General features: G+C 31.3%; 1 protein-coding gene across 13 annotated transcripts; it reads left to right on the top strand.

Annotated features, from left to right (window-relative positions):
- The first annotated feature begins 494 nt into the window (after positions 1 to 494).
- Positions 495 to 16,530, top strand: LOC133335040 (myocyte-specific enhancer factor 2). 13 transcript variants are annotated; one of them, XM_061543331.1, is made up of 9 exons: positions 495 to 571; positions 837 to 1,040; positions 4,280 to 4,616; positions 7,180 to 7,278; positions 10,571 to 10,704; positions 10,774 to 10,928; positions 10,994 to 11,508; positions 11,805 to 11,873; positions 16,335 to 16,530. In XM_061543331.1, exons 1-9 carry the CDS (start codon positions 518 to 520, stop codon positions 16,493 to 16,495), a joined length of 1,728 nt encoding a protein of 575 aa, XP_061399315.1. In that variant the 5' UTR covers positions 495 to 517; the 3' UTR covers positions 16,496 to 16,530. The 13 variants fall into 13 exon arrangements, with proteins under 13 accessions (XP_061399315.1, XP_061399316.1, XP_061399317.1 ...); XM_061543332.1 differs by having other exon boundaries at positions 4,280 to 4,598; XM_061543333.1 differs by having other exon boundaries at positions 4,301 to 4,616.
- The last annotated feature ends 2,043 nt before the right edge of the window (positions 16,531 to 18,573 follow it).

Below are 18,573 nucleotides of genomic sequence, written 5' to 3' on the forward strand. Positions count from 1 at the left end.
GAACATAATTGCTTCTCGGAAACCCAACTCAACAGCCAGCCATTAAATGATGCCGCAAAGAGATTTAAATTTTTCCAACCAAACAACTTTGACGTAGCATCAAGGCAATTACGGCTATTTTGTATATTTAAAAAAAAAAGAAGCAGAAAAATATTCAACACATATTTTTAAAGAAAAGACATTAACGCATCGAGTCGTGCCAAGAAGTCTCATTAACTTCTTGCCCAGGACCCAGGATCCGCAGCAACCAAGAAGCTTTAAATACACAATTTTCTTTTGAAAATATCAAACACACACCATCACATTCGACTTTTTGTGTCAGTGCGTGTGTGTTTTAATTTTCTGTAAAGAATATAATTCCATATAACAAAAGAAAATTAAAAACCTAGAGACTAGGTTTTAGGAAAATACAATAAATACTCACCACCCAAGACATTCAGAATAAGATAGAAAAAGGAAAACTTTTTTACCACGGATTTTTAACGGTTTTTATAACAACAAACACACAACAGTAACAATGGGCAGAAAAAAGATTCAAATATCCCGCATAACAGATGAAAGGAACCGACAGGTAAGCTAAAAAAATAGTTTCTAAAAAATGCAACCCTCATTGGGTAAAAATATTTTTATAAAAATACATTCCATGTTAAAAAAATATGATTTTTTAAATACAAGCCTTTCCTAGATCTTAAAAAAAATTGATTTTTGCTGCATCTAAAATTAATATATTTTATTTTATATAGGTCACCAACCGATCCAATTTTTTATTTTTAAATTATTTCATATTTTCATATTTTATAATAATTCATTATCTCCATTTATTTATTTTTTTTCAGGTTACCTTTAACAAACGCAAATTTGGCGTCATGAAAAAGGCCTACGAATTATCGGTATTATGCGATTGCGAAATAGCATTGATCATCTTCTCATCGAGCAATAAACTCTATCAATATGCCAGCACAGATATGGACAAAGTCCTACTCAAATACACAGAATACAATGAACCACATGAATCGCTAACCAATAAAAACATAATCGAGGTAAGTTTTAATTTTTTGCTATTGGCTAATGAAATTTTCAAAAAGCTTTCACACATTTTCAAAATTTAGAAAAAATATGCACACAAATACAACAACTTTGTCCTTCCTAGATGAAAGAGTAATACAAATTTACATCAAATACTATGTAATGTATTAAAAAAAAAATGGCGCCCAACGTTCATTTTTAATACAGCCATGACATGACTGTAAAAAATATAAATGGCGACTAAAGTGTCCCTCATTTGAAAAAATATAAATGGCGCCCAACGTGGCCCTCATTCGAAATCCTTTTCTGAGACTCATTCGAACGATACATTTTTCTAAATTCAAAATAAATAGCTTCCAAAGCAAGAAATTGTATATTCGAAAACGTCATCCTTTATAAACCTTAACATGAAAAAATATTGGCGAACAACGTGGGACTCATTCGAATATTTGTGTTTTTGAGTTCAAAATTAATTATATTCTGAAAAAATAACTAATAAGAACGATTATATATTTGTTAAAAACATAACCTTTATTAAAAAAATGTAAATAGCGCCCAACGTGGGGCATATTTTACAAATTAATTCCAGTTATATTAAATAATGTCACTTTTGCATAGCATTGCTTAGTGATGGTTCTCAATGCACAAAATATTTGTTCCACAACCAAATCCGTTGATAAGCGGTCTTAAAATATTATTTTGGCGCCCAACGTGTTTTTTCAGTCAGTAATTCTCAAATAGTGTTTTCAGCGAACAAACCCTAAAATATACAATGTTTTAACATTAATTAGACAAAAATCGAATTTCCTCCATTGCACCTAATAATATAATAAAACATATAGTGGCGCCCAACGTGGAATTTATGCCATAAATAAAATTCTTTCCTCAGACCAAACTGCTGGAGACTGCATTGTCTTCAAGAAATCTATTTCGGCTTCCATTGTATCCACTCTCACACAAACACAGTTCTCTAGAACAATCAGTTCCACTTTTAGCGTTTAAAATATAAAAAGGCGCCTATCGTGGTAAATTAAAAATATCGGAAAAGTAAATTTGTATCCTTCTCTTAGACTCAAATTTTTACTCAGGCCTAAACATATTTCTCCACAAAAATAATAGTGATTAAAATCGATAAAAATTAAAGTGGCGCCCAACATGCTAAACTCACTAAAAACGGTTCATCGCTCATATCGTAGTCCATGGTCGCTAGAAACGGGCTATAATTCACCAATACATAAAATATACATATTGGGGACCCACAAACATTGGAGGTTTTAGTTTTCCAACAAACTTTCCCTTCAATAAGTATATATTGGCGCCCAACGTGTTTTTTTTAATGTATGTCAATAATTCACTTAACATCACACTCCCAATATGAGTATAGTTATTTAGAAGATCATTTTGATTTTGATAAGTCTAAAAACAATATTGGCGCCCAACGTGGAATTCATGCCAAAATTATAAAAAAAACTGACTTAGGTTCAGATCGAAGTCTTGTTCTTGGTCTAATTTACCAAGGTCAACATATGGGCGTTAAAACGATATGATTTAAAACATGAAATTTTACAAAACAAAAAATGCGGAACTTCGCGCAGATCGGCACCTTTACCCTATTGAAACAACACATCTCATATTGATAAACAATATGACTTGGGGACAGCTCTATGGAAGATGTGGTTAAAATTTATTTAGGCGCCCAACATGTGGCAATTAAATGACAGTTTTCCCTAGAATAGTAATTCATTGTTATTTATCTAAACAATTTTAAATTTGGTGCCCAACATTCTCTTTTCAAAATTAAAACTTGGCTTCCAAAGTAATTTTTCGAAAAATTTCTGCCAAATAATATAACATTCAAATTGGCGCCCAATGTTGGGCATTTAAATGTTTTCGTGGTTAAGTCTTGAAAAATTCGCTCAGATGATTAGTTTAGAGTTCATGTATAGAAAATTGTTGAATCATTAATAAATTTTAATCATATTTCTATATGTTGGCGCCCGAGCTAATTTTAGAGTTCATCTATGAAAAATATTTTAATAACTATCGGATTTCTCGGCATTGCTTCGGTAAATCGATATTTTAGAACTCAAAGATAAATCAATTGGCGATCGATGAAACTTTGTTGGCTGACACAATCTCAAAAGAAAGAAATTTATATTGGGTCCCATGATTAATTATGTCAATAATTTCCCAAAAATACCACTCTGACCAAAACATGCAATGGCGCCCAACTTCATTTGTATGGCAGAATGTTCAAAAATGTATCATTGTCCAGGAGTCTTTGATCTTCATACTTAAGTACATGTACACATTGGCGCCTAACGTTATTTTGTCTGCGAAAATATGATTAAAAACCATTTGGCGCCCAAAATGGGGCAATTAAATTTCAATCTCTTTTAAATAGCAAGCTTAAAATTTATCCTTAATATAATTATTTGGAGTATATTAAACAAATTGTTTCAAAGATTTTTTTTATTTCTAGAAATAGTCTTCCAAACTTTTGTTTTATTTTCTATTTCAAACCACTGTGCCGAAGCATTTCCTTAGTTTTTATTTGTTCAATACAGCAACTATGTACGTCAAATGTTTAAAGGGACTTTTTGAATAATTTATGAAGTAATATTTTTTGTGTGTTTACTGTTCTCTCCTCCTGATACTCTCTCTCTCTCACTCTCTAGTTCAAAGTTCCAGTATGCTTTTATTGTAGTTATAGTTGTTTTTGTTTTTATTATTCTCATTGGTTATAAGTAATTCATATAAACGATTCCTTAGAATATTGCCCTGCACACAACAAAAAAAACTTGAACTTGTGTACTGTCGAAAACAAAATTTACTATAGATTTCAATACCAAAGGAAGGACATAATGGTGTATTTGTTGTTAATATTTAATCTTATACCCAATTGGGTATTATTTGCATGATGATTTTGTTTTGTTTTTTCTTTTTGTATTTATTTTTTTGTTTTTGTATTTATTTTCTAGTTATTGACTTCCTCTTTGCCTTTGAAATTGATTTTGACAAGTTTTTTTCGAAAAGTTTTGTTACTTTAATGCAAGCTCTATGAATATTTAAGCATACAAATTCAAAATTTCAGACAGAACTGAGAAGTAGAGCAAAAAAATAATAACAATTTTTTATACTACTTCCTCTCCCCTATCCTCTGCTGCCAAAATCTCTTTTTTCTAATTGTAATTGATCACCAACAAATAAAACATATCAAAACATTTACTAAACATTTATGTAAAATTTATAGATTCTCTCTTCTCCATTTCAGAAGGAGAACAAAAATGGTGTCATGTCACCCGATTCACCCGAACAGGAAGCCGATTACACCCTAACGCCACGTACCGAAGCCAAATACAATAAAATCGATGAGGAATTTCAATTGGTGATGAATCGCAATCATATGGCGGGCGGTACAACATCCGGCCGGAATATGTCAAATACCAATTATATGCTACCCGTATCAGTGCCAGTTGCTGGGGCCTATGGTGATAATATGCTACAGACAAGTCCACAAATGTCCCACACAAATATTAGTCCACGACCATCGAGTTCGGAAACGGATTCAGGTGGGATGTCATTGATAAGTTAGTAAAACAGAGGTGTTTGCGCAAAAAGAAAAACGTGAAAACGAAAAACAGCACAACACACATTTTCTTATATAATTGTTTTTTGTGTTATTTGTTTTTTTATTTATTTTAATTTTTTTGTTATATTATTATTTATTATATTTGATTTAATTTTTTTATTTTTAAACTTTTTTATTAATCTTTTTAACTTTTTCTTAATTTTTTATTTAACCATTAACCACCTGAGTGTTGCAAAAATGAAAAAATTGATAATGGCGCCCAACGTGGGGCCCAAATTGCTCAGAAAATGTTTAATTTCTCCACAAGTCTTCAGTCACTCCAGAAAAAAATTATTCTACTGCAAACTACATCTGAAAAACATATAAATAGCGCCCAACCTCGGCAAATTTTCACAAAATGCAGAAAAAAATTCACGCAGATGTAAAACGTTGCAAAAAATATACATCGTGTTGACAAAAATGCCAAAAATCGCAAATACAAAATTTTTTGTTTTGGAGAAACATAATATGCAAGAAATAATTATTGGCGCCCAACGTGGTTTTATGTCCATAATTCATTGTATGGCCATAATTGAATAAAAACACACTCAGATTACAAAACATACTTCTCCAAAATAATAATAAAATTTAGTAATTCATTTAAAGTGCCAATAAAGGATAGTGGCGCTCAACATAAAATTTAAACTAAAATCGCCAAAAAATGTCTTTGATCTTTTTAAATATGTTCTAATTTACCACATCCTAAAAAATAATTTCCGGCGCCCAATACTCTTTACGAGCCCATCCATAAAAATATGTAAACAAAAATTTTGGCGCCCAACGTAAAACATTTCCATTGGTTACCAAAAAAAAAACGAAATATTGGTTCCCAAGCTAGTTTTGAAATCAATGTATGGAAAATAAGTTAAAAATATTTTTCCTCAATTAAGATTGGTTAAAAATGCCTAAAAAGTAAAGTGGCGCCCAACAAGGAGTTTAATACAAAATCACAAAAAAATGAGCTTCACTCAGCTTGGAATCTGGAACCTTATGTTCCAAAATACTGGATTGTATAGAACAATCTTAGTAAATACACCAAAAAAAAAGTAAGTGGCGCCCAACGTTATGTCAGGTATAATGCCAGAAAAATCACCTTCCTTTACTCAGACTATAGTTCTGTAGAACGTAGTTATGCAAATAATTACATTTTCTGAACCCCCACAAATCTTAGGAATCACCGTGCTTGTGAAAAAACATATTTTTGGCGCTCAAGGTCCTTAGCTCAGAACAAAATCTTAGCTGTTCAGAATAATTTTAGTGAAAAACGGCTAAAAAAATCCACGCCACGTCCAACGTGATGTCGCCAATAGTGACAAAAAGGTTGAAACTAATATTCAATTTATTATGCAAAATGTTGGCCTTCGCATTGATCCTTCAAGTCTTAGCTAACAGCCTGCTGATAAATTATGTAATTTGGCGCCCAAAGGTGAATCGTGGGCCAAAATTCAAACTGCTATTCAATAAATAAATTCGACCTAATCTTAGACCAACTTTTTTTCAAAAATCACAAAGAAATATAATTGGCGCCCAATGTGAAACGTAGAGGAAAATCCTATCCTTAATTACATCGTTGATCTGAAAATAATCATAAATACAAATTTTGGAGACCAACATAAAATTTTTATCTTGGGTTACATCGTAAAAAATATATTGGCGCCCAACGTAGTATTTAAGAGAAAATCCTGAAAAAATTAAAAAAAAACTATAAATGCAAGCTAAATTATGCACCAAATGTCTGTCTTGGGTTACATTGCCTAAAAGTATATTGGTGCCCAACGTAGCATTTAAGTGAGAATCCTGATAAAATATTGAAAAAAAAAACTATAAATTCAAGCTAAATTTATGCAGTGGCGCCCAACGTAACATTTATAAGTCTTATGCCAAATGCGGATTTTTTCACTTTTGCAACACCTAATTTTTTTATAATTTAACTACAAACTTCAATCATCTTTTGTTTTCATTTTATTTTTAATTTTCGATATTAACCCACTGTGCATGAATTGTTTTGAAATGCGTTTTTATTTACTCTTACAAAATTCAAAAAAAAAATTACAACACTCTCCTCCAAATGAAGATCTTGCCTTAAACTCCCAACCTTTGTCTTTCCCCTCCAAAAACACTTCCTCAACTTCTTCTCGTGCGCCCTCCTCCCCTCTCTCTCTCTCTCTCTCTCTTATGCACGATTGTTTTGTTTCATTTCAAAAATACCTCTACAAATATCTCTCTTCTATATAATTATTTTTTTTAAATTGAATTGAATTTTATTTTTATAAAAAATATGTTTCTTTTTCTATTTCTTTCAATTACAACAACAACAAAAAACAACAACTACAACATCAATTTAATGCAACAACAACATTAAAACAAAACCAATCATATGTTTCATCATCATTACAAAATACAACAACAAAAATCATCATCATTTACATCCTATTTGTTTTCTGGTGGATAATTTTTTTTAACTCATCATCACCATCATCTTTAATATGCAACACAACAATTACAACAACAACAAAAAATAGTATATCCATCTGGTTCTATGTTGGAGATGTCTAATGGTTATCCTCATTCACATTCGCCGCTTGTTGGTTCTCCCAGTCCGGGGCCAAGTCCTGGCATAGGTGGGCGTTTATATAATTATTACCACATTTTTTTCTAATTTTTCTTTAAATTATTTAATTTAATATTCCAATATTAGCTAAATTAATAATTAAAAAAAATAGCTTAACATTAGCTTTTTTTTATAACAAAACAATAATTAGAATGTTTTTTTTTAGAATGGCATGTTTTTGAAATAATTTTTTTTTTTTTCATTCATAATATATATTTTATAAACTTGTAAATTTTCCATATGTATTAATCCAAATATTTAAATAATATTATATGTAGATAAATAATATTTTATACTAATATTATTAATGCTTTTGGCGCCCAACGTGGCGATGAAATATGATAAAACAATATTTAAAATAGTATTTGATTTGAGTATGAGCTTTAGATTACATTTAAATTTATTTCCGAAAATAGCTTAAAAATAATAATGGCGAACAACGTAAGGTCACATTTGAAAAAAAACGGGATTTGTTTTGATTCACCAAAAATCACTCCAATTCCCGGTAGAAAACGAATAATTGTAATCCACTTTATTATGAAATGTCATGTTCATTGGCGCAAATATGCAATTTGAAAATTTTCTTAAGGCATAAACTGCGCCCAATAATATATTTCAATTCTTTTCAAAAACTTTGAATTCTACAAATACATTAATTATGAGGAATATGGCGCCCAACGTGTTTTCAATTCAATTTTCAATTCAATTTTAAGTCTAATTTTAAAAAAAATCGATTTCTTCTTATTCATTTTTCATTTTTTAAAGCAAATTTTTAATAAATATTATTGGCGCCCAAGCTGGGTAACGGAATACGGTGCTTAATACTGTTAATGTTTTTTTTTAATGTATGATAGTCTCCATTTGAAATAAAATAATTTCTTTTGATTTAAGAAAATTATTTTCTAAAATCCAAATTAGAAAAGGAAAATAATTTTTGGCGTCCAATTAGAGTTTTCCAGATTTTTTATACTTTGAAAATGTATTAATATTGAGTTAAATAGTATTTAAACTTAATCTAAATTTTGTATACCCTACACAACTATGTTGTCAGGGTATTATAGCTTTGTACAGCCCCAAGAATTTGTAACGCCGCGAAATATTGATCCTAGACCCTCCTTTAAGTATACCGATCGTCATATTTCGACTAGCTGAGTCGATCTAGACATGTGTCCGTCCGTCTGTCCATTATAATTTGTAAACGCAAAACAGGCCACAGTTATGAACCAATCTTCACGAATGTTGTTTTTGTTAAAGATCGGTTAATATTTAGGGGATGAAATGGACCAACCACTAAATTTTTGTCGGTTTCCTGGTCACTCCAGAGGTAGCAATTATGACCCAAACATCGCGAATTTTTACATGGGGAAGGGAATCGGGCCAAAGAATAAGCATGCATGTTTTGATAAAGATTGGTCACATTGACCCTGACTTTTGTGTAAAAAATTACAAAATGTGTATTCTATGGCGGACATAGACCCAAGAAGGACATAGACCCGAGAAGTTGATAGTATGTTCAAGAGGAGTGGTTGGGCTTTAAATTGATACCAATTATATGGTCGTATGTACTAAGATGTGGGGGTTACACTTAAATACTAACAGGAGATATTGATTAGTAACCCATTACCACACCAGAAGGCGGAAATATAGCGCTGATCGCTGTGACATTTTCCATGAGATTCCAGTTGTGGTCAAGGACAACGCCTATATTATTATTATTATCTGATCATCACCTATAATTTTTTCTTCGAGTCGATCTATAGGCCACAATTATAAGCCGAACATCACAACACAACTCACAGTGAAGGGAATCTGGACAAATAATTAGAAGCGCTGTACCGAATATTAGTAATATTCAGAATTTAAGTCAGTGTAAGGAAGAGGTACTGTTAACCTCTAACCGACAAGAGGGTGCAAATATCACGATTTATTGCCCAATAAACATCCGCAGAAAGTTAGAGTTCCGTGGTAGTTGTGTAGGGTATCGTACGGTCGGTCCCGTCCGACTATTCTGCTCCGCTCACTGGTTTTATTTTGGGTTTTAATTTTGAAAAATAAATATAAGCCTCCTACAACATATTTTGTCGTTTTCAATTTATGATTTAAATTATTATTATTTTTATATGAACTATAGGACTTAATTTAAAATTTCAGAAATAAAAAATAAAAATAAAAATTAAATAAAAAATGAAACATGTACATCTCAAAAGAATGATATTGGCGCCCTACGTCAACTTTATTTTTCAATGCCAGTATATTATTTTTTTATTTCATTAAATTAATTTAATATCCAAATTAGCTAAATTAACATTCAAAGTAATTTCCCCCAAATAAAGGTTTAAAATCGCATACGAGTTATATTGGGGACCAACGTATTTTTTGTATTTTTTTTTATTTTAAAAGAGAAAATATAATAGAAATAAAAAGCTTACAAAAGAATTATGGCGCCCAACTGGCATATTAAGATTTATTATTTTTTAGCTTAAATTTTCAATATGCTGTGAATCTATTTTCCCTTTCCCAAGTTCAGTAATTGCCTAATTAAAACTTAGAAATCTCAAAATAATGGCGCCCAACGTCAAGCCAACTATTCAGTGTTAGTATTTTTATTTATTTATATCCAAATTAGTAATTTCCCCAAATAAAGGTTCAAAATCACAAAAGAATTATATTGGCGCCCAGCGAATGCAGATTTTTCAATTCCAATATTTTTACTTATTTTTTTATGGAGATAATTAATGTAAATTAATATTATTAATGCAAAAATATGAATTTTAGTATTGCCTTCATCCACAGATCTCAAATCAATAGAAATAAAATAAAAATTCTGTATTGGCGCCCAATGCAAAGCCTATGTATATACTTAAGTATTAAATATAATTATGGAAAAAATAAAATATAATTTATGGAAAATATGAATTTAAGTATTACCTTCAACCACAGAATTCAATACTATTGAAATTTAATACATTTTCTGTATTGGCACCCAATACAAGGTCTTTGTATAACTTTTTCAAAAAATACACAATTTTTTTATTTTTATTTATTTATATTAATCTCTAACAATTATTTATTTAAAGAAAAATGTTTCAAATAAACAATAATACAACTGCATGCTTTCATTTAACCCATAAAAACAATAACTTAAAAATAAACAAGTTTTAGTATTTAAAATTTCTTCTCTAATAACCCTCCTAAATACTTTCCTCAATTTTAACACCCCATTTTCCTTGTGTGATTTATACAACCGTTAATAACTTTTTTTAATTTTTATTTTCTTCTTCTTATTGTTCTCACACACACAGCTCATCAATTAACACATAAACAACAATCGCCAGGCAGTCAAAATGGACGATCTTCCAATTTGCGAGTAGTTATACCGACACCCACAATTGCTCAAAATATGTCCAGTGCTGCCGATGAATTAAATTATAATGATGTAAGTTCCAGAGATTCAAAATTTTATAATCTCATAATAATAATAATTGTTTCATCAATTTTCCTTTAGCGCCACAATCAATCAACATTAAATACTCCCGTTATGACATCCATAACTGCGCTGCAGGGCTATCCATTTGTACCGCAAGACTTTTCCATGAACACCCCGGATGTGATGAGTTTACCCACCTGGAGTACACATCAGGGTTTGGTACATCAAACGGGGTAAGTGAAATGGCAGAAAATTCTAATTTTTTTATATTAAAAAAATGTGTTTTTTTTATTTGCAGGCTCTCCCATCTAAGTGTTTCCAATAGTACACCACCACCCGCCACATCACCCGTCAGCATCAAAGTCAAATCCGAGCCTCAATCTCCTCCACGTGATCTCTCCGGTGGCCATCAGCACAGTAGCAATGGTTCTACAAATACCACCAATGGCGGCGGCGGCGGCAATGGTGGTGGGGGCAATGGCGGTCCGGGCTCTTCTTCTAGTCACTCCAATATCAATGCCAATAATTTAAATAACTCCTTATCGATTAATACCGGCGGCCTAAGTCTCAACAGTGGAGCTGGAGTTATAGCTGGTTCTAGTCCTTTAGGCGCTGGTAGTGGCGGCGGTGGCAATGGTGGAGGTGGTGGCGGCATCGCCGGCAGTGGTAATGCATCAAATTCTTCCTCAACGTCCAATGGCTCGGCAAATGATCAGGCAACAAATTTAAGCGTTTTAAATCATAGCCAACAACAGCATTTGGTCATGGCTGGTTCAAGACCATCATCGACGGGTCATTTAACACCGACACCGGGTAAGTGTTTTTTTTTTTCAACATTTAATTATTATTTTTTTTAATTTTCCATTACTAATTTGGCTCAAAATATGACTTATTTTTTCAAAATTTTCAAATGATGGATTGTGGCTGGCAATGCTAATATAACGCTTACACTTGCCATCATTTTTTAACATCCTCTTTATTTCCAAATTTTAATTATAATTTATTTAAAAACCATTAAAAATATTTATATATGTGTGGCTTTGCTAAAAAAATATTAACCTTGTTTTTTCTCTCTCTTTAACACAAAAATAATCCCAACTTTTTTATAGGCCTAGATAAATACGAAGGTTATACATATCGGTCACAACTGGGTCAGAATCCTAGAATATGGAATTTTGGTAAATTGGCTTCACATTTGTTTCCCACCACACACCACCACCCCGACCAACTCTCTATACATTTAAACTTTTGAAAAAAGAAAAGAAGAGTTTTGAAGTGAAATTAATGAAGTCACTAATGTCAAATCTTCGAAATATTATGGCATTTTAGATATATATGAAGTTCTTCTCATTTCTCATTTTTTATATACGTTATCGTAATTAGCATTCTCTTCCCCTACCCAAATCCCCTGTTCACTTCATTGTTTTCCATATATTCTAATATTTGTTGTTTCATAACAAAATTTCCATTCTCAAAAAACCAAAATTTCCAATACTTTGTTTTTCTTCATTTCATCTCTTCATTTGTCATATCATTTTATTATTTTTTTCATTTTTCATTCTTTATATATTTGGTTAGAATTTAATTGTTATTTTGTTGCAATAATCAAAATTGACCCAAATTGATTCAAATAATCTAAATTGACCCAGTACATGTTGACCTATCACAAAAATGCATTGAATTCATAAAACAACCTGCACAAAATCCATTTTGATTTAAAAAAAAATATTTTTCCTAAAACTATCGCATTGCTTTTTAAGAATATTTTTCTTATTACTATAACCAGCGTCTATTTTTCCTACAAATTTTACGAATATTATTCCTATAAGTATTAGAGCGTACATTCTTTTATGAACATTTTTCTTAAAACATTCGAGAGAGTATTTTTTATGAATGATTTTCATAAAACTATCGAGAGAACAAATTTTTTGGGAGAATCTGTTTTTTAAGAATAATTTTCCTAAAACTACCAAAGCGAAGATGTTTAAAGCACCTTTTTAGTAAGACTATCATGAAAGTAGATTTTAGAACAGATACAATTTTTAAAGAATTTTATTTCCTATATATGCAGTTTGTAGAATTAGGAATATTTTCCCCAAGATTATGGGAGCACAGCGTAGATTTTTAAAGAATATTTTTCCTAAAAATATCAGAGCGTAGATTTAAAAAAAATATTTTTCCTAAAAATAGCATTTTCCTTAGTCTCTCAGAAATACGAATATTGTTCATAAGTTATAAGAACGTAGGTTTTTAAAGAAAAAAATTCCTTAGAATTAAGAATCATTTCTTCAGGCTATTTTCGAATTTTTAAATAATATTTTTCTAAGATTTTCATATTCATTGTTGACAATTTTTTTTCTAAAATGATTTGAATGTCGATTTCTTAGGAAATTTTTTCTTGAGACTCTCAGAGCATATATTTTTATAAATAATATTTTCCGTCGTTATCAAAGCATTTTTAAATAAATGCTTTCCTAAAATCTTCAGAGAATAGATTTTTTATTAACATATTCCTAAAAGCTCACATTGCGTCGGTTTTATATATTTTTTTAAAAAATCACAGTACATAGAATATTATTCCTAAGACTCTCAGGGCATAGGTCATTATAAAATATTTTTCCTAAAAATATCAGAGCGTAGATTTTTAAAAAAATATTTTTCCTAAAAATATCAGAGCGTAGATTAAAAAAAAATATTTTTCCTAAAAATATCAGAGCGTAGATTTTTAAAAAAATATTTTTCCTAAAAATATCAGAGCGTAGATTTTTAAAAAAATATTTTTCCTAAAAATATCAGAGCGTAGATTTTCAAAAAAATATTTTTCCTAAAAATATCAGAGCGTAGATTTTTTAAAAAATATTTTTCTACAAATATCAGAACGTAGATTTAAAAAAAATTATTTTTCCTAAAAATAACAGAGAGTTGATTTTAAAAAAAATTATTTTTCAGTGATTATTTATACTCTTTCGAGTCGAGCTTGATGATCTAAGTTTTGCAATGAAAAGGAAAGCCAGGAGAAGAACCTTCGTACCCACCCTTATGCGACGCGTTTCGCCGTTGGTTAAGCGGCTCATCAGGCATATTGGGCTATGTGGCTTTACAAATTTTTATTTTTCCAAAAAATATCAGAGCGTAGATTTTTAAAAAAATATTTTTCCTAAAAATATCTGAGCGTAGATTTTTAAAAAAATATTTTTCCTAAAAAAATCAGAGCGTAGACTTTTTAAAAAATATTTTTCCTAAAAATATCAGAGCGTAGATTTAAAAAAAAAATATTTTTCCTAAAAATATCAGAGCGTAGATTTTAAAAAAAATATATTTTTCCTAAAAATATCAGAGCGTAGATTTTTAAAAAAATATTTTTCCTAAAAATATCAGTGCGTAGATTTAAATAAAAAATTATTTTTCCTATAAATATCAAAGCGTAGATTTTTAAAAAAAAATATTTTTCCTAAAAATATCAGAGCGTAGACTTTTTAAAAAATATTTTTACTAAAAATATCAGAGCGTAGATTTTTAAAAAATATTTTTCCTAAAACTATCAGAGCGTAGATTTTTAAAAAAATATTTTTCCTCAAAAAATATCAGAGCGTAGATTAAAATAAAAATATTTTTCCTAAAAATATCAGAGCGTTGATTTTTATACCCTACACAACTATGCTGTAAGGGTATTATAGCTTTGTGCAGCCCCAAGAGTTTGTAACGCCAAAAAATGTTGGTCCTAGTCGCACCTTTAAGTATACCGATTGTCATATCTCGACTAGCTGAGTCGATCTAGACATGTGTGTCCGTCCGTCCCTCTGTCCATTATAATTTGTAAACACGATGGACCAATGGACCAATCTTCACGAAATTTTGCATGTAGGATGGTTTCGGCCCAATGAAAACCCCATTGTATTTGGTAAAGATCGGTTAAAATTTAGGAACTGAAATGGACCATATACTTAATTTTTGTCGGGTTTTCGGGTCGCTCCAGAGGCCGCAATTACATGGAGAAGGGGATTTGGTCAATGTAGATTATGGACCAATCTTCAGGAAATTTTGTATATAGGGTGGGTTCTGGCCAATGAAGACCCCCATTATTTTTTTGTAAAGATCGGTTAATATCTAGGAAATGAAATGGACCAGAAACTTAATTTTTGTCGTTTTTTCGGGTCGCTTCAGAGGCCGCAATTATGGCCCAAACATCTCGAATTGTTACATGAAGAAACGGGTTGGGCCAAAGAATAAGCATGCCTGTTTTAATAATCGACCAATATTTAGATGGTCAAATGGACCCTGACTTTTGTGTGAAAATGAAAAGTTGATAGTATATCCAAGAGGAGCCGTTGGCCTTTAAATTTTTACCAATTATATTGTCGTATGTACTCGGATGTGGGAGTTACAGGTGCTTACGTATTCACATATTATTTAATAAACCATTACCCCACTAGAGGGCGAAAATATAGCGCTGATCGTTTTGAAATGATCCATGAGGTTCCAGTTACGGTCAAGTACAACGCCTATAATTTTCGGTCATGATCAGATAATAATTTTGGGATGAAGTGGACCGAAAACTTATTCTTTGTGTTTTTTTTTCGATTCAATCTATAGGCTACAATTATAAGCCGAACATCACAACACAACCCACGGTGAAGGGAATATAGACAAGTAATTAGAAGGGCTGTACTGAATATTAGTATTACACGAGAAATAAAAGGAAGAGGTGCTGTTGACCACTAATCGGGCAAGAGGGTGCAACTATCACGAAATATAACCCAGCCTCGGAATAAAAATCCGCAGAAAGTTAGAGTTCTGTGGTAGTTGTGTAGGGTATCGTATGGTCGGCCGCGTCCTCTATACTGCTCCGCTCACTGGCTTTTAATTAAGAATATGAAAATTAGTAATTAAAATTAAAAATTTTTCTTAAGAAATAATATCTAAATTTTTTTCTTCGAAAAATATTAGGATTTTTTTTTTTTAAATTAAGAAAAATTTTTATTGGAAAAACTTAAAATCTTTTCTTTTATATATATATATATATATATATATATATTTGTTCTTAATTTTTTTTAAATGAAGACAATTTTTTATAAATACTAGGAAAATGAGATTTCAATTATAAAAACAAAAATCAGCACATTTTACCATTACTAACTAAAAAGCGTCTTCTTTATGCATGCCGGCTATTTTTTTTTTTTCTCTTAAAACATATTTTTTTAATTTTTTTGGGACAATAAAAGGAAGTCCCTCAACTCATTGGCAAAGAATCGTAGCCTTCCTTAAGAGTCGAATTTTGGTTATGTTTCTACCCAAACTTAATTGACACTTTTGAGGAGTCTTCGAGTCCTTGATCCACCTCTCCATAACCCCCTCTTCCTTCCCTCTGTTCCTCTAAAAATACGCTTTGCTTTCATTTTCATGAAATCATGACAATATTTCCCTTACAACTAATGAAAATCTTTCTTCAACTCTCTTAACCGGTCTTAACTCGCTACCAACTAAAAGCAACAACAACTACCACTGCGAATGCAAAAAATGCCAAATTAAAAAATGTCTCTTCGATCGAAAAAGATAAAATGTATAGAGAGAATCACACCATCCTAATTACACATCTCTTTTTCTTTTCTGTAATGCAGATTTTATATTTATTAATGCAGGTTCTGTGACGCCGAGCAATATACCATCGCCGGATATGCGCCAGCAGCAGCAGCAACAACAACAGCAACACCAGCAGCAGCAACAACAGCATTTGAATGATTACGATGGGCCAAATCAGGCGCATAAGCGGCCCAGAATATCCGGCGGTTGGACAACATAGCCAAATGGAAATCATAGCAACAACAACAACAGTAATAATAAATTAGACAATTATCATCATCAGCAGCAGCAACAACAATTTAATAATGCTAGCAGCAACAACATCACAAATCAACGACATGCAACGTCACAATTTAGTCAATATCATCATCAGCAGCAGCAGCAGCAACAATCAATGTCATCATCAGCATCATCCCATCATCATCAGCAACATGACTTGTACAACACCTATTTGAGTATTGCTGCAACATCAGCATCCGGAAGGGATAGTGGCAATTGCCCCACATCCATTGCAATGGCTCGTCATCATGCAAAACAATTAATGCAAAACCACCTAAATAGTTTAAATAATAACAATAACAACAGCAACAACAATAATAATAACAACAATACAACTACCCACCAAATGATGCCACAGCCACAACAACAATCACACCATCATCATCTCCAACAACAACAACATTCGCACAGTCAACAATCTCTCGCCTGCGAAACGGATAAAAATAAAAATAATTTACAAGTCTTAAGTACAACAACAACACCTTCAACATCGCCACAACCACCTGCAGCAGCAACAACAACAACCTCAACAAGAGAAGGACCAAGTCATGGCCTCCACAACAACAACAGCATCAGCTCAATGGGTATGGATAATGTTTTAATGTTTCAGCAACAATTAAAACAATTCTAAGAGGAACAATAAAAGTTACAAATACACACATACAGACAAACATATGTGTACGTAGGAAAAATAATACGTATATAGAATCCGCATACACAGTTTTTAATTTGTATATATTCACGCATACGATATATACGGTTTTTTGGAATGTTTGTAAATGTATATTACAATTACATAAAAATAATAATAGCAACAACAATAACAGCAAACATACTCATACATACAAACATCAAATAAATTTTTAGCAAGTCAGTTAATTTTTTTTTTGTTACTTCTTTAAGTCGGATTTTTTTTCTAATTACATTGCAATAAATAACAAAAATATAAATCTATACAGTCCGTATATACACGCTCACACACAAACACATAGGTCTTTACACTGGTCAAGAAAATATCAACCGATTTGTTGGGGAATTTTTTACTTGGCAATTTTTTGAGGTTCATTTCAAAATTGTAACGGCTAAGAGTCAAGATTTCTAAACCCTACACAACAATGTCTAGAAAAGGTCTAGAAAAAATCCGCAGATTTGTTGGATAATTTGGCAACAATTTTGCTCTGCAATATTTGTATACCATCCGTTGTAACCCTCTGAAATAATCATTTTAGAACCTATATAAGGTCCTGCCGTATTGGGCACTTCGGATTAAAAAAAAAAAAACTAATAATTTTTCCAATCCATTAACGTCGATTTTGGTCCCTCAATTTTTTTTCGACCGGCATTATTGTTTTCTCCGCAATCAGGTCAAATTCAAAGATGTGAGCTATATTTAATTTAAGAATTGTTTACATATTTAAAGTTCCCCATTTCCGGTACTTTTGGACACATTTTCAAATCGCGAACAATTTTTACATTTGATCCCTGACATAGATCCCTGACAATAGCAATCATCGTTGCTAAAAAAAATATAATCCACAACCTTCCGATTTCCGTTACTTGCTTTTCAAAAATTATCATCAAATTTGCTATTATTAATGATTTTAGGTTACCATTGGATAGAAAATCTCCCTACTAAAAACTATCAATATCAGCTCACTTTTAGGTATTGACCTTCCAGTTTTCGGTATTTGAAGTATTTCGGGCACGCTTTCCAACTAAATTGGCTGTAATTTAATATTTTCAGTGTCATTAGGTGGAGAAATCCTCGACAAAAAATAATAAATATCGGTTCATCGGTATCACCCCAAAGAATTAGAAACCCTGCAATTTTCGGTTCGATATTTTATGTGTTTCATGTGCCTAAACAAATTGGCTGTAATTTGAATTTATGAATTCGATTTAGATATCAAATTTCCACATCAAAAAAGTATTATTCCACTTTTAGATATTGCCCCCGTATAACCTTACCTTTTTTTGGGTATTTTGAGAGTTTTTGAGGTCTTCAACCAAATTTCCCAC

The sequence above is a fragment of the Musca vetustissima genome, unplaced genomic scaffold, assembly GCF_032173495.1.
Source record: "Musca vetustissima isolate MV318-11 ecotype Yass unplaced genomic scaffold, APGP_CSIRO_Mvet_v1 utg15350, whole genome shotgun sequence".
NCBI lineage: Eukaryota > Metazoa > Arthropoda > Insecta > Diptera > Muscidae > Musca > Musca vetustissima.